The sequence below is a fragment of the Ambystoma mexicanum genome, chromosome 1q (assembly GCF_040938575.1).
Source record: "Ambystoma mexicanum isolate Mex_15411 chromosome 1q, UKY_AmexF1_1, whole genome shotgun sequence".
In the NCBI taxonomy this organism is placed as follows: domain Eukaryota; kingdom Metazoa; phylum Chordata; class Amphibia; order Caudata; family Ambystomatidae; genus Ambystoma; species Ambystoma mexicanum.
Genome location: NC_090922.1, coordinates 623,375,913 through 623,403,323, shown reverse-complemented (window position 1 = coordinate 623,403,323; position 27,411 = coordinate 623,375,913). Strand labels below are relative to the sequence as shown.

Sequence of the window (27,411 nt, the reverse complement as noted above, 5' to 3'; positions counted from 1 at the left end):
CCAGTCACCTACAAGGGCACAGGTGTAAGTAATGATGTTCAGCAGTGGTGTTGCCTGTGATAGCAGCATCTCAATGGTCAGTCTATGCTTGCATGTCCCATTGTGCCACATTGTTTCACGTTCCAGTCCTTGCATGCCTATTGCACTGCTCGGGGGTTTGGAGGTGGGTGGGTTGCAGTCTGACGAGGTAACACCTGCTCACGGCCACCACGCATTGCAATTTGGTATCTGATTGTGAGGGTGGCTTGCCATCGGGGGGGAGAAGGGGGATCTGGACCTGTGCATGGCTACCATGCATGGCACCTGATGGGAGTCTGGGTTCCATGTGCAGATGGCCTACGTGGTATCCACGATGGTGTGTGTGTCATTACTTGAGGACTGAGTGCATGCCAGGTCTGATGGCAGGGTGGTGTCCCTCAGTAGTTGTTTGGCAGTCTCTCATCCTATGTTTGGGGGTCTGTTTGGGTGCCTCATCTAACATCTACGCCATGGGCAACATTGTTGTATGTGGGCCCTACACCGCCCGAGACCCAGGGCCATGGCAAGTGTGTGTGGGCCTGCGCCACCTGTTTGGTTATAGACGCGTCATTGGATAGACACGGTTACGTGTGCATCCCTGGACTGTGTTGTTCCCTGTGATGGTTCCTCGGCCTTGGTCTTTGTTGTTGCCGCATGTCATCTGCAGGCTTGCAACCCAGGATCTTGGGGTGCCCCAGAACATGCACCTGATGACCCTAGATGGTCATGTCTGCCAATTCACTGTCATAGCATATTGGGTGTCTGTAGGTGGAGGGGTGCATTCTTGTACGCACCCAACATGCAGGTCCTTTGTCTTCTGCAAAATTCCATGCAGGCTGGCAGCATGCTGTTCAGGAGGACCTTTGCGTCGTGGGTTGATCCAAAGAATCGGGGACAGCAATGTGTGATGGTAAGGTCGGCGTCACAGGTGGCCGGACATTCGGGGAATGGAACTCATTCTGCTTCCTGCAGACCTCCTCTGAGGTGTGGGGCGGCTGCCAGCTCAACATACGTACAGTCCAATGCTGCCACCACATTGGGCATGCCTGCAATTGCATAGAAGTAGGCCATGATGGTGTTGTATGGTGTATGGGTGGTGGTGAGGGCCATGTGCAGGCCCACATGGCGGAGGAGGGACTCCAGCACCAGCACGCTGGAGAAGGCAGGCTGCGAAATGCTGTGCAGCTGGCTTACAGAGTGCTGGAATGTGCCACTGGCCAGGAAGTGCAGGACCGGCACCAGCTTTACCAACTGTGGTATGGCTGACCGGATGCTGATCCTGCTCCCAATGTCGTCCTAGATGTGGGTCAGAAGGTCAAGTATGGGTTCCCTGTTTAGGTGGTACAGGATTAGTATCTGCCGGTCAATGAGGGCCCAGGGTGTGGCCGTTGTGTGAGGGATCGCTGCACGCCTCCACCTTGCCACCTACATCCCCATAATCCTCATCATCATCCTCCTCCTCCTTCTCTGTCTGGCATCCTATTGCCTCTGCTGGTACTCCAGCCTCTGCAGCTGTATGTTGGCATGCAACCCCTCCAGCTTCATGTATGCAGCAGTGATTGGCAGCATGGTTGTGTTGGGATGGGTTTTTGTGGAAGGTAGGGCCCTTTTGTACTCTTCTATACAGGTGAACCTGGGTGGATTGGGTTCACCTCTTGCCTAATTTCCTGCATCTGGCGCCTAATTTCCTTCACCTGAGTCCATTTACCGGCTGCTCTGAAGTATTGTTATCTACGCCTTGGTTTTGCCGGCATTCCCGGCAAATATCTGCCAGTAATACTGTCTCATGATATGCCTGTGATACCATTGTGCCGGTATGACTGGCGAAGGGTGGGGGGCCATCAGGTACTTTCTTTGCTGGTATTTCTGGATGAGGTGATACTGGCGCTGGGAATTATGGCAACTGTGTTCTGGCAAACTTGTACTTTGCCGGTCCGGTAAAAGTGCTGGTAAATGGTATCACTGGCACTTTTACCATATGCTGGTAAACTTGTATGAGGCCCATTGATGACAGCAAAGGATGGCCAGGACCAGCTAGCTATCAAGCCCATTTCTGTCTGCTGTAACACTAAATCCCATATTCAGTCTACAGCGCGGTCTTTTCACACACACAGTTACTCCTCTATACCTGTCCTAGGCCCTTTGTAATTATGCCACTTATTTTTCCTTTCTCTTCTGCTAGAACGGCATTCTATGGCTTTACCTCTTCCCGTGAACAATTTTCTTATGTTGCCCATGAGCCCTACCTCCTCTTTACACATTGTTTTAAACTGTCACTTTTGATACACAATCCTTGTTTTTTCTCCTATATACATGTATACTCTGTAAGTATTGAATCTATTGGTCATACTGTCAATCCATTTCACCATAGACCTCTAAACCCAACCCAGCATCAAACAAAGGGGCATTCTGGAATCCATATGTTTAATGCATTTGTTATTTTCACTAGAACCTTCTTTAAGAGTGTGCATCTCTCTTTAAAACCTCTGGTACAAACCTTGCACCATTTACGTAGCTTCCCTTTGGATTTATGTGGTACTCACCTCTGGTGAAACAATGCTTCTGCACTTCCTATGTCTTTAAGATATTTCACGAATATTACCTTCATGTATTTGTTGTTTTCCCCCATAAATTATCTGATGTACATGCTTAGCTTTCGTCATTACTGTCGATCCCAATATGTTTTTCCTCAGTGCCCCAAGATATACCCCAAGTAGGTCTGGCAAGGTAGACGGGTCATATCTTAATAACCCCCAATCTATCCAATGTGTGCAGGATTCTATGGACACCATGGGGCCAGAACAAACTGATAATCCTGTCCTTACCTGTGCTTTGGCTGGTGACTTGCCTGGTCTGCAGAAGATTTTTGATAACCCAGAAGATCCTGCCCAAGAAAAGGTCAAACTGCTACTGTCAGAACAAGATGTTGTCGGGAGGAGCCCTCTGTTCCTGGCCTGCATGCTTGGGCGCAGTGAAGTGGTCAGAGAACTGGCAAAGCATGGAGTGGACCTCAACCAACCGACACCCAGAGGTATACTTTGTATTTATTTGTATTTTGTTTTAATCTATTCACAATGAAAGTTGCTTTTCCAATAAACGCCATAAAAAGTGCATATTGATGTGTGCTTTACACAAAGTCCTGATCTAAATCAAACATTAAGCCGGATGGTTTTGGGGAAGGAGCTTTGATGGACCACATGATAGAGCCATGAAAAGGTTTGCATAGAGCAGATCCATATCTGTAAATGTAATGACTGCTGAGTTGCGTAAATCGAGCATTCATGGTCTTCAATCATAGGTAGCTTGGAGAGTGGGGGGTGAGCTAGAACGTCTCCAAATAATTATTGGACCTACTGAGATCGACTTAGAGTTGTGGCGAGTAAAAACCAAGACACTTGTTATCTGTCTATATGTAGAACCATTGGGTCAGTTTACATTAAAGTCAGGTTCCCATAACCAGTCGGGAGTAGCAGTGTCCTGCTTGACCATCCCGTGATCAAGAAAGTCCCCCTACAATTAGTCATGCATAGGTATGAAGGTGGTGCTAGGAGCAGAATCTGTCTGGCTTTTGTGATAGTGATTAGCTTCTCTTTTTGAGTCACCTCGAAGTGGATGTTGCCAATCCTGTTGGACTGATACAGGCTTTTAAGCATCAGGCAAAGTTATTCAAGAGTGCATAGGGTCTGGTTCTATGTGATTTTAACTAACCAAAAAAATCAAGAATTACATTTTAACAAACCCTAAAATAACAAAAACAAGAATATATATATTTTCTTTTTGGTGGGGGCACCCCCATTTTCCCCCATGTTTAAAAACCCAACCCCCACCCCACCCGATTTAACCTCTTACCCCACCCCACCCCACATATATATATTTCTTTATTTTAGTATTCTTGCATTGTTCTTTATTAGTTATGAATTCATTCTTTATTTTTTATTAGGTATAATCACTGGATACCTTTCCCAACTAATTCAAGGGTGGTAAGCCTGGATAATTCTCACCCCAACTCATTCGCATTTTAGTTGTGAGGGATTCAGGCTATTAAGAGACTCGTCATTTGAAAAACAAATTGAGGACAGTGACACTGGTAAAAAAAGAAAGTAAGAATATCATGTATTTTCCCATATTATACAAATAAAAATGGAACTAAAAAGAAATGAAAAAAGGTTAGCATAAACATTACAATACCCAAGTTACGGGGGCATGGCCTGATGAGCCATTCAGCGATATGGCTCCCTGAGTGCCTTCAGCGGGGAAGGGATGAGGTTGGGTAAAAGCTCCTTCCAGATGGTTATTGATTGTGGAGGCTTTGAAAATGGTCCCCAACAAAAACAGAGGAGAGTGCTGATAAGTCCCGGTAAGCGGAGGGATAGGGCGCGGGTCAGGTGCCGTCCCTGGCTTCACTCACAGGGCGCCACCACGCCCAAACAATGCAATACTAAAGAGGTTGTAGCTCCCCGGGGCGCCATAAGCACTTCTCTGGCCTATGTGATAAATGGATGAGTGCTGCTTGCACTTGCCCTTTTACCACTTGGTATGGAAACATTCTATTAAAGACACAAAGATTTAATAAATGGACAACAGGATATATTTGGATATGTTTGGAATCGCCATAGGTTTCCCATTTTATATTGTTGCAGGGATTGCTGTGCTTTGGGTTTAGAGTGCATGTGGTACTCAGTGCACTATGAGGCCCTGGTGGAATTGCAGTGAAGGCAATAAAGAAGCTTGTATTCAATATAGATACACTTATTTAGCACAGGTAGCACCACTTCTCTGCGAGGGTAAGCCTGACTGCGCGAAACACCCAAAAAAACCTTTAACCTCCTGAGAGGCTTTTTCCGAGGAATATCAATAGTGCCTACTCTCTAAGGCAAATTCTGTACTAAGATTATAGAGATAAATCACAAAGGGCACATCTGCAACACGGCCAAGACACTGAAAGCGGGGATGTATGCGGATATTGCCACAATGATCCATCCCCAAGATAAAGCTAAAAAGGCTGAAATGGCATTGCCAATATTTCAAGTGAAGGATACACATCAGGAGTGACCCACTCAAGCTGAAACTAAGGCAGATCTCCAACTGCTCCTGAGTGAGATTAAAAAAGAAATCGAAAACAGCATTGCTGAATTATCCTATATAATAACCGCCTTGGACAAACTGGTGGACGAGGCTGCAAACAAACCTATGAAATCAGCAAATGGTCACACAAAATCAAGTACCGGAAGCACAATATGAAGCCCTTGAGGCGAAGCAGGACAACACTAATTTCGTTCCAGGAGAAATACCGTGCGTATATGGGGGATCCCTGGCCATATCCATGAGGAGGAGCTCTCCGAATTTGTGAAGCATCTAATTAGTCATTTATTTAAAATGGCAAATGGCGGAAGAAGCTGACCAAGACCTAGACAGAACTCGGTGCACTCGTCCAAGGGTGCAACTTCAAAAGGCAGAACCTCCTGATGTGGTAACCTGAGTACATTTCTTTGCAATAAAATTTAGAGATGCCAAAATATCTTTGTTTCAGGATCGCGCTTTGTCTACCTTAACAAAGACAAGAGCTTTGCATCCAATGATGGAACAGTTGCGAGAGAAAAACTTTGCGTAAAGGTGGGGATAGCCAACAACGTTGCTCTTCAATATTAAAGGGAAGAGATGATGAAGGAAGAGGAACCGCTCCTGTCATCGGATGATGATGAAAACATTGTAGGTGAGAAGAATACCAGGATGATATCAAGATCACCTACACCATCCACTCTTTGGGTCCAGATTGTGAAGTCTTGGAGGCCAATAGGCCTGCCCACAAAAGAAAGAAAAGGAAATTAACATCTAAATTGAAGACCGTTGAGGACACTGAATCGCTCAATTAAGAGACCCATTTCTGGCTATGTTATACAAATGAAGTGAAGATGGAAAAGCTCTAGTTGATTGTCTAAAAGAGGCGGAAAAACACTGTGAATGCCGGACCTCACCCCCCTACATGTGTGTAATCCCTGTTTAGCAGAGTTCTGGGTTACATGGTTAGAATGTTTTGAACGGGGTAATGGTGGGAGTGGGGACCTATGTATGTTTGGGAAGATTTACTGTGATACGGTCTAAACTAGAATGCATAGAACTAGAATGCATAGCTGGGGTAAGAAGGCTCATGATTGAAAGTACAAACCTTTAAAAAGGATGATCACGCATAAGAGGTATGGCAAGTTCACGTAGCGGGGCACGGATTGACGCCATTTGCATTATTACATGGAATGTGCAGGGTTTGAACCCGCAAACAGGAAATCGGTTCTATATGGGACCTATCGGCTGCAGTCGTATGTATGCAGGAAACACAGCTACTAAAGACAGATGAACATAGGATGTCCCATAAGAAAAATGCGCACCAATTATTTGCCTCTGGTGGAATGGGTGAAGAAAATGGGGGTTGCTATTCTGATGGCCTGTCATTAAAATTATAATCTTAAAAGACTCTCAGGAAAGATACATTTGTTTAAAGGGGTATCTGCTTGGTCATCAGATCACATTGATTTCATTATATGGACCAATCTGTAAAGACAACCAGTTTATAAGCACCTTCATCCCTCAAGCAGCAGCATTTGCAGAAGGTCGAACAATAACTGGGAGCTACTTTAACTTGGTCCCTTATCCAGATGCTGACATAACAACTCTAGCTACTAGATTAGACTATAGAAATGCAGTTTCTTTCGCTAGGCTTCTGAGGGAAATTCGGCTGGTAGATGTGTGGAGGCTCTTAAATGGGGACGCTGTTACGCTCACCTGATATCCCCGCGGGCGTCCTGAAGGCTCTGAGATCTGGAACCCTGGATGCATAGTTGCCCAGTGCTGAATAATGAATCTGCAATTACAGAAGGGAGGATTTGTGATAGCTGTCTCTAATGGGTGAACCTCCCACCTCCCTCTGACCGATTCCCTTCCCACTGGGTTCTTTTCTCACCTTAGTTATTTGTAGGGTGAGCTATCCGTCCTACATTTCTTGTGCAGGGGCGCTTGACGTTTGTTGGCGAGCTGCCAGAGTTGCTTCACTGGTGCAGTACGCCTTCCTTGGGCCCTGGCCTGCTGTGACCCCGAATCTGCTGGTAGGCAGGTAGGTTTGTTAATTGTAAGTCTTTGTTCTGTTTATGGTGGGAATTCGTTAATGTCTTTATCTCCTTCTTTTCAGGTGTGAAGGTCTTGATGCTGGCATGCCGGATGGAGAGGCGCGTTTCTAGGTAAGAGAAAGCGTGAAGCGCAGCGCCTTTATTGTCTTTTAAAGCTAACCTGTGTTTTCTTCTTCTCCTCACAGGCCGCTGTGGTGCTGCGAGTGGATGAGAGCGCGATGAAAAACAGGCCCCCGGAATCCGTTAAGGTAAGTACAGCGCTGTGCGGTTGTTTAATATTGAAAGCAAACCTGAATATGTCTCTTTTCCTTTGCAGATGTTGCTGTGGTGCTCCGGATGGAAGCGTGGCGTAGCGCGGTGGAATTCAGGTAAGACTGATGGAATTCGATGTTTTGGAAGTGCGCATTCTAATATTGTTTTTCCCTTTCTCGTTATTGCAGGTCACAATGTTCGAACAGCAGCTGTGGTAGCGGTTCGCTGGAAGTCCTTAAGCTAGTACTCACAGGTGAGTTATGTTTCTTCTCTCGGTTTCCACAGATTGCAGCCCAGTTGAGATGCTGAGTGCTGGCTAGTGTTTTCTCAGGTAAAACAGAATAATCTTGTTCTTGCAGGATTACAGGAAGATGCTGAAGACCAGGAGCTGGGCACAGTGAGCGTCACGCTGCTGGTTGCAGAATAACACGAAGCGTGTTCTGCAGTCAGGGTGTGGTTTATATAGCCCAGGTAAAGTAGTACCAGGGAAAGTAGTTCCAGGCCTGCCACACCCAAAACACTAGACCGCATGGCTTGGTTCTTAGAACTAGACTGTGTGGGTGCTTCCATGTTGGATTTAAAGGCCCATGTACATAAATGGGACCTAGTTTGAACAGCCCTTCCTTCCTACATATGAGCCTGGTGCCAAAGGCGCTAGGACTGGCTCCAGGAGCCCTTTTGCAGTGGTGTTAAGGCCCTAAGGGTTCTAGTGGGAGCCTGCTTGTGGCACAACTTGTGCCCCCTCACAGTGGTCATGACAGACGCTAGGGATTTTACATTTTTTTTCTTATGTCCTTATGGGATTTTCTAGGATTGATCTCGTACTATCGGCTGCTTCACTATTCCCATGCATTGAGGGAGCTCATGTACAACCCTGTATAATTTCATATCAAGCGCCCATCATTGCAACCATATCCGTTGCTTGACAGTCCCCTTCCAATTTGTAAATTTGAAAGTTATATGATCATATCCTGAAAGATTGCGTCCTGTGTCATGGCATCTCTAACACTGTCACTAAGTACTTTAAGGAAATTCATGCAAATAATCACCCAGTTAAGATAATTTGGGATGCTATGAAAGTGGTGGTGAGCGGGGAAATGATGAATTACACGTCAGTTTATACAAGAGCTTGCAAAATAATTCAGACCCAATTAGAAAATGAAGTCAGGAAAATGAGGAGGAACACAAATTTACAGCATTGCGGAAAGAGTTTCGTAAACTGAAATGAGCAAATGCTAAATTAGCAGATACTTGGCTGCACAAGATATACTTAAAACTAAGCAATACTATTATGTGAAAGGCAATAAGGCAAATCGGATTAAAGGTCAAAACACAAAATAATATGCAGGTGATTAAAGACAATGAGAATAAAATATGCTATGGTGATGATGAAATGATTGAGGTTATCCGGAAATATTTCACTGTCTTGATGGCTAGCGATCACCTTAACCTAGAGGGCCAATCATAATATATTTCCCAGGCTGAACTAACTCGTATTTCACCGGATATTAATCAGGATCTCAAAACCCCTATTCAGATGAATTATGTGGCGAAGGCCATCAAATCCTTCAAGGATTAAAACCTGGACTCTTGACGGATATACTACAGCTTTCTGTAAGAAATTCCAAACTCGACTGATTCCCCCACTAACGCAACTATTTAATTAATCTTGGGTACAGGTAGAATAACTCCAGCAACAGAGGAATCTACTACTATATTAATACCAAAACCGAATAAAGATCATATGTGTTGTGAATCCTACAGGCCAATCACAATAATGAATAATGATGTAAAAATCGATTCTAAAGTATTAGCTTACAGACCAATGAGAGCACTTCATGGGTTGATTGATGAGAACCAAATAGGATTTATAGTTGATAGGAACACCCATTATGATAAAAGAAGGATCTTCAATATTATAGAGATTGGAAACAAAGAAGATATTGAAATGGGTGTAATATCTTTAGATGCCCATAAGGCATTTGACAAGGTGGACTGGACCTATATTCAACTACTACTGGAGGCATTTAGATTCGCCCCTACCTTTATACGATTACTCAGGCAAATGACCAAACGCCAACAACATCAATTAGAATGAATGGGAATGATATCCCAAAAATAACAATCACAAGAGGGACCACACAGGGCTGCCCTCTACCCCAGTTAATCTTTACTTTAACTATGGAACCATTAGCAAAGAAGGTTACAGGGAATATGATGATTAAATGGATAAAACTGGGAACGGAAGAGTATAAACTGTCGCTTATATGTGGACGGTGTCATGCTAACTATACAGGAGGTTCCCACCTCCTTGACTACTTTGATAAATGAGCTGAGAGACTTTGGCCTAGCATCCGGGTTTATAATCATCTATTCCAAATCCTGTGGCCTCAATATCTCCCTATCTCTGCTAGATGTAAAGCTCCTCTCAGCGCTTTGTCAGATGAAGTGCAACTCAGTTGCAATAGATTATCTGGTAGTTGATATCCCTACTACTATGGATAAAATGTATCAATGCAATTTCCGCCACTATTTAAGGAGCTTATGGAGGATATGGATAGATGGTATAAACAGGAAATCCCATGGTTTGGTAGGATCGTTGCAGTGAATATGAACCTGATCCATAGGATACTATATCACTGCCGGGCACCTTCAGTTAAAATCCCTGACTCCAACGTACAGATGCTGCAGACAAAGATTTTTAAATTTACATGGGGGAGAGGGGGAGAAAGTACGTATACCTAGGAAGGTTATCCTGAGGGGACCGATGAAATTGAGGCATGGGGGTCCCGAATGTTCATCGATCTAACCGTGCGGCGCAGAAATCTCATGCCTTGACTTGTGGCCAAGATGGAAACAAATAGAGCAGGCAATGTCCCCCACCCCCTATCCCAGGTTCCTTTTGCGAATATAACCACCCATAAGGAAGATTTTCCCATACCTACTTTGACCAAAAACACAATATACTACTGGAATAGAGCTACTCGTAGATGGGGTGCTCCAACGGGGATGAGTCCTATCTAGGATACTCCAGATTTCCAACCGGGCAAATCTAAAGAGATTTAAGGAATGGATCACTGGAGGGCTTATATACTTGGAGCAGTTGTATAAAGAAGGGAATCCATTGACCGTAAAACAGGTATTAAATGAGGTAATGTCTCAGCACTGTATAAATTACTAGGCAGATTTCACCCTTAGGGACCTAGGCATATATGGTTAGGTGGAAAGAAGATTTGGGGAAAGTTATCGATGACAAATCCTGGAATCGAATTTGGGCTATTATGCAGCCGTCCTTGAGATGTACAACTGATAAAGAATGTGTGGTTCAATTATGCTACCAGTGGTATCGAGTGGCCCATAGGCTATATAAGATGCACACGCCCTACTCTCCAAAATATTGGAGAGGATGGAATGAGGAAGGTTCACTGATATATTTGCTGTGGTAAAGTGTGATATTTTTGGAAGGAGGTGTACTATCACAGATTAAAGAAATTAAAGAGATTAAAGAAATTACTACCTATTGATCTACTAGGCTATACTGCTAGATGATACCAGGGAGGTCATAATTCCCATTTGAGGTCCCCAAGCAACACTTATCGCTCATCTAATGATAGCATTCAAACTCAGTATCACATGCAATTGGAAAAACCCTGAGGGTTGAATCATTCATATGTGGTTGATACAAATCTGGGACATTCTTTTAATGGAGCATTAAGTGTGGGGAACTACGAAAAGTATAGAAACTTATGGGTGCCATTCATTGAATATTCTGAAAAAAAATTACTTGATTACTGTAAAACCACCCCTGCTTAGACATTTTTCACTGTATAATTTCATCTAGCTGAGGCAAAGTACTGTAAAATCAGATGCTATGAAGGATCTGTTTTGAGCTGGAATGTAAGTGCCAATAGTGATAATGTTACACATAACCGCACATATATTGAGAATTTGACTCTGTGGATGCGCTCACAATCACAATGTTAATGTGTTAATGGAAATGTCTTAATACCCAAATTACAGGCACAAAAGCGTAGATGCTTCCTTGAAGAGAAAATCTCAGACATACCACCTTTCAGCCAGGTGTTAAGTAGGCAGATCGTTTGCCTGATCCCAGGCTAATTTTTGCAAGGTTGGGGGGGGGGGGGGGGTCTTTTTCAGTCTGCCCTCCAGGTATAACCCACCTGTCTGGGGGCACTGTTCAATCCTTGTGGATGGCAGTGCAGGGGGGCTTCTGTCTTCCATTTTAATATTTTTAAAGTAGGACTACCTTACTTATTACAGAGAGTGGTGCAGGGAAACCTTGTTTCCCTTTATTTTATTTTGAGTGCATTTGTTACATTTTCCATTAGAACATTGCAGGCTGAGGTAAGTAGTAGCTCCTCTTGCCAATTTACTGTGTGCTACAGTGCCCCCATATATTTTTACCATGATGTAGCCATTCTGCAGTCAACCACCGGAGCCAAGATTCCAATTAAGAGAACCCAAAAGGCTACTAGATCACTGCTGCTAGTGCCCCTTTTGGTCAGGCCATCCACTGCTAGGCAAAGCTGTGCTCCACATCAACAGAGGAGACTGTCATGGTGCCTTCCTCTTTTAAACCATTGTGCCTAACTGGGGGGTAGTAAGGGTGGTTCACAGGACACAGCTGTGGACAAAAGTATGCAGATCTGGGGCTCCTCTTCTCTCATCCCCTGGAACTTGCAATAGTCGCTGAGCCTGTACCGGACTTGCATCCTCTAGAGTAGAGACTATGCCATTGCATGGACATTAACTAGCACTACAGCTAGAAACTTTGCTGGCATTCTTGTAGTCTGACTGAAATCTCATCATTCTGCTGGTGCAGTTCTTTGTTCATGAAAGGAGCCTTCCTGGAGCCTGGTCCACCTGTCCTGCTTCTTCATGCCTGCTGACCCTGCATAGGGTCACTCTAACTACTCACTGAGTCTGGGGTGTCCTGAGGGTCTTACAATTATGGAGCCATCACAGTGCTTTAGGAAAGACCAGCAAGCTGTTGATCCATTCCTAAAAGGTTGCTGACAGTGGCAAGAATCGCCAGACACAGGTGTCAAAGTTGTCACCAGAAGAAGACACTGTCCTCGGACTCCTGGGCCTACAATGGCAGAACCAATGTCATGAGTAGATGTTCCCAAAGACCACAATGTACATATGTACATGGGGTTGCTGTTTTGTTTAATTTGAATTATTTTAAAACCGCCCCACCCCCCCCCCCCCCTTCACCCCGTTTCCCTATTCATTCATATAGGCACCATGTGTACTCCAGCAACTAACTTGACCTGACTTGTGGTGGTGGAACCCGAGTCTGGCAATCCCATCTGAGGTCCCCCTGGATCATAGGTGTAGGGAGCTGTCACATCCCGTTATAGGAAACCTAACTTTACCATATTAAACATTACTATGCTGACCCTAGGACTACTACTGCACACAATGCCTTTATTTCCTATGGGAGAACATTTAAGCACTTTCTGAACATTGTTGCTAGTATAGAGCTGGACTCTGAGCTTTTTCTTGGGTGTTGGTGCTGCCTTATTATATAATGCGTATGTGATATTGTTTTAACAGCCTCCCCCACCCCCACCTTCCGCACATTTACAGTCTGGTCATTTGAAATGGGTGAATACTAAAGTTTGGTGTGTGTACACTTTGGATCACCAAACTGTGTATTGCATAGATGTGTATTAATTGTTTTACTTACCTTCTTGTATCATATTCATCAAGCTAGTGTATTCTTAATAAATAACATACTTTTTATGTACCTTTTTGTAGACAATCTAGTGCTTGCCATTCACCAAATCCCTGAGGTTTTAACACTTAAATGAACTGCTCACCCTTCATACCAAGAGAGAGTTCACACTTTTGTGTCAAACCTTTGCAAGTGCACCAAGGTGTGCGTCCCACATTATCTTACACCAATAGTGGTTCTGAAAAAGTCCATACACTAGGGAATGCAGAAAAGTTGCAAGAACAGGAGAAAGTGAACTGCTTCATGTTCAGTGCTTCCTTATATACATATCTAGATGAATCAATACATACAAAATAACTATTGGTCAAGGGAGGAAATGGTACCAGGCTGCCTTTTATCATGCTGCTAGTTCATTTAGTTTCAACTTTCTAGAGTGCACCCAAACTAATTACTTAAGCGATGAAAGGTAACTTTCCACCATCCTTGCTTTGATCTTTTATCTGGGGTGTTAAAAGGTATTCAGCTTACAATTAACTCTATAGCTCTAGGAATCAGGCTGGAAAACCTCATTCATGTTGTTTTCCCCTTGCTCTTTCCCAAAGGGGTAGTTGAAAAGAGTACAAAAAGAATTTACGAGACTGTCCACCTTTGAGAAAATACATTATATGGTTATTCTAGGTTTCAAGGACCACCTTGACACCTTTTTGAATCTCCGATAGCATTTATCTTTTTGTCCTTCTCTCTTTCTATTCACCCTCTTTCTGTGCAGCACCTTTGTTGCTTGCTGGCTAGGTTTTATGGCAGATCTGAACAAGGACACAGACACTCTTTGGACAATTTCAAGGGTTTTTATTAAAGAACAAGAATAATACCCATCTCTCCATATTGCTATGGGATGTTCCCTACCTAAAGGAAACTAACTAGGGTGCTCGTCAGTCGTCGGTGAATGTCTAAAATAAACTGTCAGACGTCCAACACTAAGCTAACTGACCCGAACACTAGAGTAATAACCAAGGTCAGCAGACGGACTCCCATCTCCTGAATTGTACTTCTTGTACCACTCTGTTTCTTCTTTCAATAATTAATTTTCATATATTCTCTGGTTACTTGTTATATCAACTCTTGAAGTAGCCTCAGGGGATTCTTGATTCAGTTCCCCCTCTGAATATTCAGTTTCTTGGCGCTTTTTGGGTTCCTCTGATTATCAACAGTCTCAAAGCATTTTTGCAAAATATCACTTATGTAAAGAAATGGGCCTCTTGGATAGTAACAGGTCTCATTAATATCATATACTCGGACTGAGATATGGTTTATCCTGTCGGTTTCTCTGGCTTTTTGTTCATCACATCCATTCTCTATTTTGTACCTTTGTCAGTTAGTACATCCATATGTCGTCTCTCCCTCTTAATAATGTATTATTCTCCAGGCTCTTTCATATTCCCCTTTCTCACTTTCCTGCATTCATAGTTCATCAAGTTTTTTCAAACTTCAAAATATATACTGGGACGAGTTTCCCCAACTGTAATAATCCCTGTTTGGCCGCCCATTCTCCCTGTTACCTCCTTCAACGTCGGGAGACATCTATGGACTTGGCTCACCTCTGGGAACATCTTTTCTGTCTTGCTTGGTTATCGGTTCACTTTTTCCGATAACCACCTTTTCTGATAACCACGTTTGCATTCCGGACTTCTTTCTCCTTCTGTCTCGGTGCTCTGGCACCCAGCCAGGCTGTTTGTCGCCGAGGTCTCAGCGATGTACCCCAAACCCATGGCCCACCACAACTTCCTTGCGGCCATGCCACCACGTCTGCTAAACTTCTATCCTTCTCTGCTACTGCTTTCGGAGTTCTGCTGCATCTCTCGCGTCCTCCCCTCTAGCTTTCTTGTCGGGTTACATAGATTCCAGCATTTCTACCTTGATTCAATACAGGTTAGAACATCATGGGCTCAGTGCTTCCCTTCCACTCCTCCTTCCGCTATGACGTTGGTAGGGTCTGTCCTCTGCTCACGTGTCGTGTCTCCCTCTCATTTTCCTACTCATTCAGTATGCATTCGCTCTTCAATGTCCTCGTCCCCATGGATTGGAGACTTTCATTTAAAGAGACAAGCTCTCTTATTGCATATGCTATGCTAACTTTTCTTTTATCCAGGTCTTAAGGCTTGAAACCTCCTGCCATTCCAGAGAGTCCCATGTAGGCCATTATCTGTACTGCTTTAGAGAGCTCCTCACAGGAACAGGAGTCCTTGTTCGCTACGGGGGAGTCTCTCCTGGTGAGGACCCACTTTCCTCGACCCCTTGGGTTCGAACCTTGAGGGGCATCATTTGGACAGTGAGCACAGGGACCCCAAGCATAGCCATATTTAGTCAATCTGTCAAGTCTCTTGCATTCGTGCCAGGTAAGCTTTGAATGGCTGCAATGTCTTTCGAGCAGTTCCCCTCTCGTTGTATAGAAGGCCACTGGTCTTCGGCATCACTAGCCCAGGCCACGGTGAGCAGCCACTGATCCACTGAAGGTATATTAGTCCAGTGCAACAGCAAACATTGCATCACTAACAGACCTGGACTCACAAGTTTACGTGTACGCCCTGTTATATCTTCAAATACATGGAAAAGGCATTGCATTGGAGTAGCATCCAGCCTACTGGTGGTCATATCATTCAGAATACCACAGATGACCTTGCAATATGCGTCTAGTCTAGGGCAGCCCCACGCCATGTGAGAATACCCAGCATTGTCCTTACCACACCTAGGGGATCCACCTGCGCTTGCTTGAGAGATGAGTTTTTGTCGAGCTGGAGTGTAGTGATACCTGTGCAATACATTTGAGATGTATTAGATGGAACCAGGAGTTGTAAGAGACCTCTCGGGTATGTGTGCACATGTCATCACCCCTGCTCTGGAACAAGGCTTGGTTAAGCGCGACAAGACTTGGTCTTGGGCCAACCTATGAAATGAAGAAACCATACCACGAGACCCACGTGTAGCCATGATATACCCAAGCAAAGAGTCATTCTCGGGTTCAACCGGGAAACCCGCCCACTATCCTTTTAAATGCTTAGCGAATTATGATGTATTGAAGTCATTGTGATGTTTATACTGTGTGCGGGTATATCCTTAGCAGAGATGAAATTTTCACCCAGAAACATGTTCCCCAAATAATGAAACACATCCTGAGCCCATTGCCGCTCAGTAACGGCATCTACCCTGGGAAAGTTCAAAATACAGTTCCATAAAGTCACTGAAGTGGGGATGAGCGACCCCCAACAATTTCCACATTGTATCCCAAGTCAAGGCAGTAGTACTTGCAGGGTCAAATGGGCATGAGTCAGCCAAAGTGGGGGACATCACTAGAGATCTAAGATCACAACCTCCCACTAAATAGCTTTCGATCTTGACATGTGGTGTTAGTATGTCCCGTGCGAACCAAAAAGCAGCATACTGCACCTGTGCTACCAGCAAGTACAACTTGAATTCTGGGGCACCGAATCCCGCTTGCCCATAAGGTCTGTTCAGGGTGTCCCACTTGAGGTGCATCGTGCCAGAGTGCCACACAAAATCATTGATGGTAGCTTCCAGCTCTTTAAAGAAATTCATGCCAGGCCATACGGGTGTGTTTAAAAAAAAAAAACAGTACAGATGTTTTGGGAGGACTACCATTTTGAGAATTGCAATTTTACCCACAATGGTCAATGGCAGTCGCGTCCAGCCGGAAGCCTAGGCGCGAGGTGTGCCAGGTACTTGGCATAATTGCAATCAAGTAAGGTAGTGTGACGTCTAGTTACACTGATCCCCAATTATCACATTTCAGATGGAGCCCATGAGAAGCTGAGTAAATCGCAGGGTTTAGTTACTGCGTCCGTAAGAGGAGAAATGTGAACTTCATGCAGTTTACACGAATGCCAGAAAGGTCCCCAATAGCGAGGACATTGCGCATGATCAGGCTCAGGTGAATGTGCGGGTCCCCAACATACGCTATAGCATCATCCGCATAAAGGGATATGACTTAAGGCTCACTGATCATTCCTTTGCCTCGGTGTCTGTCTGTGTCGAATGAGATCAGCCAGCTGCTCAATAGCTATAGCAAATAGCAGTGGTGTTAGCGGACACCCTTGGTGTGTGCCCCTGGCTATGCAGAATGGAGCTGATAGCATCTCATTAGAAAAAACGCTTGCAACCCGTGAGTTGTAAAGCAGCCACACATATGACACGAAGTTGGGACCAAATTTAAATTGTTCTAACACTGCATACATGAAACGCCATGAGACCGAATAAAAGGCCTTCTGTATGTCAAGCGTGGCAGCCACGGCCAGAACTTCCAGACCTATCTGAGCTAGAATATTGAAAAGACAGCGCAAGTTGAGTGCTGTGGAGCGACCAGGTATGAATCTCGCTTGTTCAGGTTGAATGATGTGCGGCATGTATGGTGTCAAGCGAGAAGCCAAAATCTTAGCAAAAATGTGCATATCTAAATTTATCAAGGAGAGAGGGCGGTAGGAGCCGCACTGATCAGTGGGCTTGTCTGGTTTTAGTAATACTGTGATAACCACTTTTCTCATAGTATTTGGGTAGCTTGTGTAGCTCAATGGCCTCCACCCATACTTTATGAAGATAGGGTACTAGGGAAGTCGTGAAATGTATATAGAATTAAACTGTGAAGCCATCAGGTCCTGGGGCCTTCCCAGGAGGCAAAGCGTTGATTGCCCGAGCAATATCTTCCTGCGAGATGGGGAGACCCAGTTGTTCACTAGCATCTGGCGACAGTTTTGTGAGTGGGAGACCCTCCAAGAATCTGTCTGTCAATATCGAAGCAATTGTCTTTATTCGTATACAACTCAGTATAGGTTTCAAATACTTTATTCACCTCGGTTAATGTATGCACCAATGAGCCAGATTCAGTCCTAATAAGTAGAATGCAGCAACTATCGCTCACCTGGCGAGCTGCGCAAGCCAGCAACCTACCCAGCTTCTCTCCCTCCCCATATCTCCTTGCCACCACCACTGTTGCATCCAAAAACGTTAGCTCCCTCAGTGCATTCTTTAAAGTTGTCCAGTGCTTCCTTTACCTGTGAAAGAGGGAGGGTGAGCAGACTGCTGCTGCTCCAATCGGTGGAGTCTTTCCTCACAATTTCTTTTTTTTTTTTTAAAAACATATTTTTATTGGTTTTCTATTAGCTCAATGTCATTCCATACAACGGTTGTGCATCATTCACTCACCGCAAACAATAAACAATCCCCCCCTCCTCTCCCAAACCCCCCGAGCATACATAACTCAGTTCGTATACGTCTTATCAAGGGAGTCCTTTTCCTCCTTCACGTAAATAAGTCTAATAGCCTTATGTTGTGTGGGCACCATTGTTCTTTATAGTCCTTTTGGAGGAGTTCTAGTACCCCTCCCCCAGTCATTTCTAAATCTCCCATGATCTCCTTGGATGTTATTAGTTCCAATGCCAGATGTGACCAAATCCTTTGCGTCCAATCTACTACCAATGGTGGGTTTTTGTGCTTCCAGTTGCTAGCGATTTCCAGCCACGCACCTATGAGGAGGCCCGTAAAGTTCCTTTTCTGCGGAGTAGTTAGCATTTTGTCCTTTGGATCCCAAAAGCCCCCTAGCCATATTTCCTCTCCTAGGTCTTCTGTCCCCGGGAACATCCCAAGCATTTGGTTTTTGATCTCTCCCCAGTATAGGCTTATCTTCGGGCAGTCCCACCAGATATGTCTCCAATCTCCTTTCCCACCACAATCTCTCCAACATTTGTTCGGAGAGTTAGGAAACATCAAGTTCAGTCTCTCCGGGGTGTAGTGCCATTGCACCATCATTTTCACCCACATTTCTCTCGTTTGGATGGCTCTTGTCAGTTTTGGCATTAGACCCCATATGTATTCCCACCTTTCTTTGAGGAGTGCGTAGCCCAGGGTTTTCTCCCACTTCCTCATATATTGCCAAGCAGTAGGTTCCTTTAGTGCATTTATACATTTGTAGGTGTTGGAGACAAACCTGCGAGAGCCAGTGTGCGTCATGATCTAGGTCTCGAAGGGGGTCAGTTCCCTAGTCATTGCTTCCTTCATACGTGGAGTGCTCAACCAGTGATGTAACTGTTCATATTGATATCTATCTTTTGTTGTTAAGTTCAATAGTGCTTTGCTGTTCTCGAAAGACCTGATCTGTCGGTCAAGTTGCATATCTCCCACCATCTTGCACCCCCCTTTGACCCACCTGTGAAAAGATCCCTTTTCTATTCCCGGGGGGAATTCAGGATTTCCAAACATTGGCATGAACGGGACGGGATCCTTGGTCAGGGTTTCATGTTTCATGGCGGCGTCCCACACCCCCATTGCCGTCTTCATTATCTCGCTAATGGTGGTGTTAGCGTGTCGGAACTGTCTATTGATCCATAGGAGGTGTCTGGTGGATGTTGTTGCCACCGACCTATCCTGCCTCTCCCAAATTTTCTCCCCCCTGTTCCGTGATCCAGTCCCTCAATACCCAGAGCTGGGCCGCCTCGTAGTATTTCTTGAAGTGTGGCATGGCACATCCCCCCCCCCCCCCCTCCCTTCTATGAGCTGTCAATACAGCAATTGAAATTCTTGGGGTTTTGTTCTGCCAGACGTATTTAGAGACCGCCTTTCTGAGTGCTTTGAAGAAAGCCTGGGGGGTTTTATCGGGAGCGCCTGAAACAAGTACATTAACTTGGGGAGAATTGTTATTTTCACTGCCGTGATTCTCCCCCACCAGGAAATCATCAACGGGTTCCATTTTAGCAAATCATTTTTGACTTTCTCTAGGATTTGAGGGTAGTTGTGGGCATACAATTTGTCTATTTGGTCAGTGAGAGTAATTCCTAGATATCTGATGCCCGTGGTGGCTATTTTCAGTTGGTAATCTGTGGCCGCAGTGGTAATTTCCTCTCTATTCCCTGCCAGTATCAACATCTCCAATTTTTGCCTATTTATTTTCAACCCAGATATCTCTCCAAATCTTTCTGATATCCATTAAGTGTGGGAGGGATTTCGCTGGGTCCCCTATGGCCACCAGCATATCATCTGCATAGGCCACCGCTTTATGTTCCTGCTCCGCCATCTCAATACCCTGCACCTCTGTTCGATCCCTTATTCTCGCCAAGAGTGGTTCCAAGTATATGACATATAGAAGGGGGGGGGAAGCGGGCACCCTTGTTTCGTCCCTCTTTCTAGGTATACCCTGTCCAACAACCCCCCATTTACCGCTATTCTGATGGACGGGGAGTTGTAATTGGCCCTAACCTTGTCTATGAAGCTCTTGCCCATTCCTATTTTCTGAAGAGCCCGAAACAGGTAAGACCATTCTACTCGATCAAACGCTTTCTCAGCGTCTAGGGCTATCAATGCTGCCGGGGTTTGTTTAATGCCAATCTTTTCGACACGGTGAAGGACCCTTCTTATGTTGTCGTGGGTCTGGCGGTTTGGGACGAAACCTGACTGGTCTTGATGGACTATCCTAGGGAGGATTGGGCCCACTCTTGTCGCAAGAATCTTTGTGTACAATTTGGCATCCAGATTAATTAAGGCTATCGGGCGGTAAGCTGTGGGGAGTTGTTCTTCTTTCCCCTTTTTATGAAATACCAGCACTTTTGCCTCGTTCATTGTCTGTGTCACATCACCCTTCCCCTCCCAAATGTGTTGAACAGGGATGCAAGTGTCGGGGCAAGGATATCCTCGTATGTCTTATAGTATATGGCGGTAAACCCATCAGGACCCGGGGCTTTGTTATTCGGGAGGGACTGTATTGCTGCATTGACCACGTCTATGGTGATGTCCCTATCCAGGGCCTGTTTATCCTCTTCTGTCAGGCCAGGGAGGTGAACCCCAGCCAGAAAGGCCTCTTGCAGCTCCTCTTTCGGATGGTCAGTGGAGTACAAGTTTTGGTAAAATCTACCTAGAATCCTTCCAATCTCCTCTGTCTGTGTTTTAAGTAGACCTGACTCATCTTTCAGAGCTCGCATCGTCTGGGCCTGCTGTTTCCCTCTCAGCTGTCTAGCTAGCAGTTTGTCTGCTTTGTTTGCCTTCACATAATACCAATGTTTCGTATAAAGTAGAGCCATTTCTCCTTTTTTCATTCTGAGTGTTTCCAACTGCCCCTGAACACGCCTCATCGTTCTCATGAGTTTCCTGGTGGGCGACTTTATCAGTTCTGCTTGTATCGCCCCTATTTTCCCTTCTAATTCATTTTCCCATTGGCAATGAGCTTTCTCTTTCTGAGCTTTAAGCGCTATGAGGTGTCCCCTTATGACCGCCTTATGGGCGTCACATAGTGTATCTTTGTTTGTTCTGGGGAGATCATTGTTGGTCATGTATTCTAGGATGTGTTCTCTCAGCGTCTGGCTCATCACCGGGTCTCTAATGATGTCCTCCGGGAGGCGTCAGTTCCACAACCGGTGGTGGTGTTTTGACCAGTTAATAACTGCCCACAGCGGACCATGGTCAGAGAGTGTAATGGGATCCATCGCAATCTGTTTTATCTTACCAAGAAGCCCCACTGAGACCCATAGGTAGTCTATTCTCGAAGCAGTGTTATGTACGTGTGAATAGTAAGAGGTTTTCTGTTTGGGGTTGCCATTCCGCCATGCATCAGACAGCCCCAAGTGCGTAATCTTCTGCTTTAAGTTTTTGGATGGGGTGCCCTGTTCTCGTTGTCTGGGTCCAGATCTATCAAGGGATGGGTCCCACGCCATATTGAAGTCGCCCCCCACCCCCAATATAATGTCCCCTGCGGCCTGCTGTTTCTATTTTATTCAGGGTATCTCTTAAGAAGCCCTCCTGCCCTTTATTTGGGGCATATACTGTGGCCAATGTGAGGGGCCTACCTTCGATTATTAGAGTGACTATTAGGCACCTTCCCTGTTTGTCTCTCCATATAGTCTTTACCTGAGCATGTAAGGAGTCTTTAAGCGCTATGAGAACCCCTGCTTTTTTATCTTGTGTATTCGCTTGGAGTATTTGATTAAAACCCTTAAGCTGCACCTTCTGCTTATCCCGGTCTTTAATGTGTGTCTCCTGAAGCATTACGATGTCATATGCACCCTGCCTGATAGTGTTCAACTTTTGTACGCTTGACTGGGTAATTAAGGCCTCTGACATTGTGTGTCAGAATCTTTATCCCCATTGGCTATTGCGGGGTATTAGGCTTGTTGTACTTCCGCTTCTCCCATACCCTGTTGTTGAGTTATGCTCGGTCTTCCCCTGTCCCCAACTCCCTCCCCCCCCTCCCAAACTAGCGCAAACCCCAACTGGCGCGATGCCCTCTTCCCTCCCCCAACTGCCCTGAGGATGGCATGATACTCTAATATCGCTCAGGCGTGTCGCCGTGTGCTTCATACCCTCCAACACTCTCAGGGATAACTTTGAAGGGATTCCTAAACCCTTCCACATGACTTGATACCCCCAGGTCCTCACTCCTCCCCCTCCCGGCACCTGTAGTATCTGACTCTCAGTTTCTGCTGGCGATTCCGAGTCTCCTTGCGCTCCGCCTTATTGTGCTTCTGCTCCACCGTTCTCTGCCCACTTCTGGTCTTCATTTCCTTTTGCTGGCGTGCCTCTCCCTTCTGTTTATTTTCCACTCCCCCCTGCTCTTCCTTGCCGAGGGGACTGTGCCGCTTACGTGTGGGGAGTCATCGTCCTGATCCTGTAGATTCAAAATTGTCTGACCTTCTTCTCTAGTGGTAATTCTTTTTTGCACTCCATCCCATGTGAATAATAGTCCAAATGGAAACATCCACTTGTATTTAATTTGACGCGAGGTGAGTTCCTTTGTTATTTGGGCCATGTCCCTTCTTTTCTGGAGTGTTGATAAGGCAATATCCTGGTAGAATTGTACCTCCTCTCCATTCATTCGGATATGGTCCATCGCCCTGGCCTTTCTTAGGATCTGCTCCTTTTGAGCGTATCTCGTGAGGGCCACTAGCACGTCCCTCGGGCGGTCACCTTGGGTCTTCGTTCTCCCCGGGCCCACTCTATGTATTCGATCGATCGGTATTTCGTCTTCCTCCTGCAGGTCGAGGATATCTAGGAAAACTTGCTGCACCGCCAACTTGAGATCTTTGTCCTCGACCGAATCCAGCATGTTTTTGATCCTTATGTTTGACCTTCGCGATCTATTTTCCAAATCTTCGCATTAAATCTCCAGATAATGCGTTAGACGGGCCAGTTGTTCCTGCGTTTCTGCCACTTGTTGCGTTTCTTCCTCCATGTTCTCTACCACTCTCTCCAGGGTATCTGTCCTTTCACCCAGTCCTGCAACTTCTGTTTTTAATTCTTGGAGCGCTGATTTAAATTCGTTCTTCATGGCATCTAGATGTGAATTCATTGAGTCCATGAATTGCAACTGGAACTCCCCAAACCACGTTTTTAGATCTTCCTTCGTGGCCATCTCGCCGTGGGGAGTGTCTACTGCCAGGCTGCCTTTTGATGCTCTATGCGCTCCTGCTTTATCTGGGTTTCCTTTGTCTCCCCCCCCAGAGGTGAACTAGGTTCTGGTCTTGTTTGTGAGTTTGGGACGATGGGTTTGTGTGTCCTTGCTTCCCTCTTGACCTTGACATCTGGGCCTGAGCGAGTTTAAACCATATGTGGCTTGCCTCACGATATTTCAGATCCCGGCACTCCGGGTTTCCTGCATGAGTGTCCGTCCCACGCGCTTAAGGTCCTGCTCTGATCGGATCCCCTGCCTCCTGATGATTGAGGGCCAGCGGGATAGCGCCAAGGGCCACACAAGTTCTTATTTCGCCCGGGAGGGCTTCCTGATGATAGCGCGGGCCCTCAATTCACCCTACTGTTAAGGAGAACTCCCCCCGTCTCCTTTATTGACGGCTTCCTCCGTCTTGCCCTGGTTATGCTGCCCGTCTCTGCCCGTCTCTTGATGCTTTCGACAGGCGGGGGGGCACTCTCCCTCGTCTGGTCAGTTCCTGGCAGGGAGGCGGGGGGGGAGGGGTGGTGGAGGGCGTACCGGAGCAATCGTACTCATGGGCCTGAACCCCAAGTCTGCGCCTCCGTTCCAGGGGGTGGGGGGGCGCTGTCTCCTTTTCGCTTCCCTTCTTCCGGGCGGGCGAAACTCTCCTCCGACTACCGGTCTTGGCTGTGGGGTGTCGCAGGACATGGCCCGACGCGTGATCTCAGCCCCGCGGGTCCCCGTTAAGATTCTCCGGCTGAGGGGGAGTCGGAGGTGGGTGAGCTCTCCCGCTCCGTTCGCTGCTTCTCATGGAATACTCCGACTGTTGTAGTCGGCGGGAAAACCTCCCGCGTCGTAATGCGTCCGCTTTCGGGATTATGCGCTTGAGGTGTCGTTCCACTTCTGTTACGGTGGATCGGTGGATTCCCGGCGTTTATGTCAAGGGCTCATTGCCCATTCCGGGTCATTCGAGAGTTCTGTGCAAAGCAAGCTGCTGCCGAGGCGCGGGAGGGGAGACGGAGCTCGGCTCACACACGTCCTCCCTCCACGGCGGCCATCTTGAAGTCTCCTCACAATTTCTAATATCTTGCCTAATTGTCTTGAGAACTCCAAACTCTGTGGACATCGCTATGACATGGATATATGCCTTGAAGGCTTCCCATAGAGTGCCCACTGATGAAACCGATCCCACATTTGTTTCAAAGTAAAGCATTACATGGTCATGGCGGCTGGCTTTAAACGCAACATCCAATAATGCGTGTGATTAATCCAATGGAGTCATCACGGATTCCCCGCCGTGATCTTCTACCATGTGGCCAGACGGCGACAGCTGCCACCTGATCCTGTCCCTGGGGGTGGTTCTTTGAGGGAGGATCACATGGGAGGAGACAGCCACCGGGTAAATGTTTGGACTTCATTGGACAAGATGCAGTGTCCCCCCTTTCCCCTGAGGAAGACCCTCCAATAACCAAGTTCCTAACGGCTTATTATCTTGCTGGTCAGGCCCCCACCTTTGACCCAAGAACCCAAAACTCACACAACACCTTTTGTTTGTGATATGCCTTTATGTGAAACCTCTGAGAAAAGAGTCCAACTCCCATAACCAACCCGGTACTGAGATGAGGAGGAGGAGGATGAAGGAGTTTGTTCAAAGTTACAGGAGCTCGAAGTACAACATGCATGCTAGTTGTTTTTCCAAGTCTTCAGTGCGCGGGGCATTTAAAGATGACAACCGCACTATTGAATCGAGCAGTGCAGTAGAAGACGTTGAACCCCATGCTGAGGGTCACAATTGCGAGGCACAAGTGTGGTGGAACAGAAAAGGCTGCCAGGACAGGAGAAGAAACACAGTGTGCAAGCAGGCAGGGCCATGGAGACGCTAGGAGCCGCGCAGGAGCTCCTGGATGTTCATCCACTCGGAGACAGCATTCTCCAGTCCGGCCCAAAAAGGAAAGCTGGTGTGTGTCCGCAGCGCCGCGCAGGAAACTGGAAGAATGTCCACACACTCCAAAGTTGAAAGCGCGTGAAGGAATCACACCTCAAAGGCGTGAGCAGGATCGGAGACGCTGGAAGGAACCAGTGAGTCTACCTAAAGCTGCTGGGGACCCCAGTGCGTTCCGACAAGCGCACCAACAAATGTTTGAATGGTACGAGATTGCAGATGCAGAAAATACCTGAAGTCTGTTTAAATGCAGACAAGGCACAGTACAAAGGTAAACCGCAATCAAGTACACATGCATGAGATGCCAGTGTGGGGAAAAAGTTTGAGCAAATGTTATCACAGAGCAATATAACAAGCACCTCACAGTATATACAATTGAAACGCATAAGTCGTCCTGGCAGACAAGTACACCAGGCATCTGAAATTGTATAAGGATTCCTGGCAGGGGTGTATGCCAGGTTGTGGAATCAGAAAATACAATATTGAGGCTTTTACACCATGCAAAGAGAAATACGCCGACACAGGCTTGTAAAGATTCCCAGAATCTTTATTGCAATTCTGTACAGTTTACAAAACAAAGTACACAAATAGCTATTTGGCCGTCAGTACATCACAGAGACCACCAGCAGGGTTCAATGTGAGCAGTGAACAGGAATTGCTAGCTGGACATCAGCGTATTTATACAGTTTCTTTATGACGATGTCCAGCCTCCTACAAGTTAATCATGTACTGGGCTAGGGTCGCGCCAGGTTCGTTCCTAATTTACATATCTTGTGCATGCGGTTTACTTTTTAATACATTTACTAACAAACACTATCATTCTCTAGGTTTAACTTTACACTCTTTACGCATTGCTTTAATACAGGTCAAACAGATGTTTTCACATGTCGTGTTTAGATAGCGTTATTGTTCTTGTATACTTGTAGGTTAACATCGCCGATTCAAGTAATCCCCTGATCCCGAGGTCAACAAAGGACAAGGTCTACATGACCCTAACATGTAGCCTACAGGTAGGTTGGACATTAACTCTCCTACAGAGGTTGAAGAGGTTAAAGCAAGAACAAGAGAACACAGGTCGGCCATTTTAGGCCACAGGGTGACTTTGCACGATAAACTAAAATGGCGGCTTCAACCTAAAATGGAGGCTTGATTCACTTAAGGTCACGACCTTGCATTAATCCATGGATTACGGATTTCCTCGCAAAGCGACTGGGCATAGGCCAACATATACAATGAGGACGAAACAATATCATATCAGTTTTAACAAACTCTCCTTTTGGCCTATGCCAAGCGCTAAACTACCTTCAATCGCTTTGCGACTAACTCCACATTTCAACGTCTATACACCCTGAATCATTGTCAGACATATCTATTGCCATTAGATCAGACACTAGAGTTTCTTTCAACACATACTTCTTGGAAACCTTATCTGGGGCGTATATTTTATGCCCTAATACACTTGTTGCTTGCGCGCAACACCCCCCTAATGCTGAACATATACCAGGGAGACACTGTATACAACAACAAAGGAACAGAAAACTACCCAAGATAATCAGCAGGGCCGAAAACAACTTCCATCCCCATGACCGTAGGAGGTCCCAAAACCATGCACTAAGTTCCCAGTTTCCCTTAGGAACATGCACTTCTGAACTAAGAACATGTAGATTTTGGATAGCCCTAAAGATCGTTGGAGAGGAGTCTGGTGCGTAAACGCAGCAAGCGGAGCCCACTAATTTACATACTCCTCCACGCTCTGCCAGGATGACATCTAATGCCATCCGGTTCTGAAGAGCTACTAATCTTATCGCTTTCTGTCCTAAAGTCATATTATAAAGGATGTCAGTGGTCCGGTTGATGGTTCTCTCCAATACTCTCGCTAGTCCCCTGATATCTTCTGAATTTGTAATTTTCCCAAAAAATGGCACAAAGGATTTCATGATGTCTCCTAGAGTTTGCGCTGGAG

The 27,411-nt window shown here is 45.8% G+C and overlaps 1 protein-coding gene across 4 annotated transcripts in view; it reads left to right on the top strand.

Moving 5' to 3' along the window:
• ANKRD45 (ankyrin repeat domain 45) overlaps positions 1 to 27,411 on the top strand; it is a 508,183-nt gene that overhangs the window by 24,817 nt on the left and 455,955 nt on the right. For all 4 annotated transcript variants that reach the window (XM_069641186.1, XM_069641185.1, XM_069641187.1 and 1 more), the window contains exon 2: positions 2,794 to 3,049. In XM_069641186.1, coding sequence (XP_069497287.1) covers positions 2,794 to 3,049 — 256 coding nt within the window. The remainder of the gene's footprint in view (positions 1 to 2,793; positions 3,050 to 27,411) is intronic.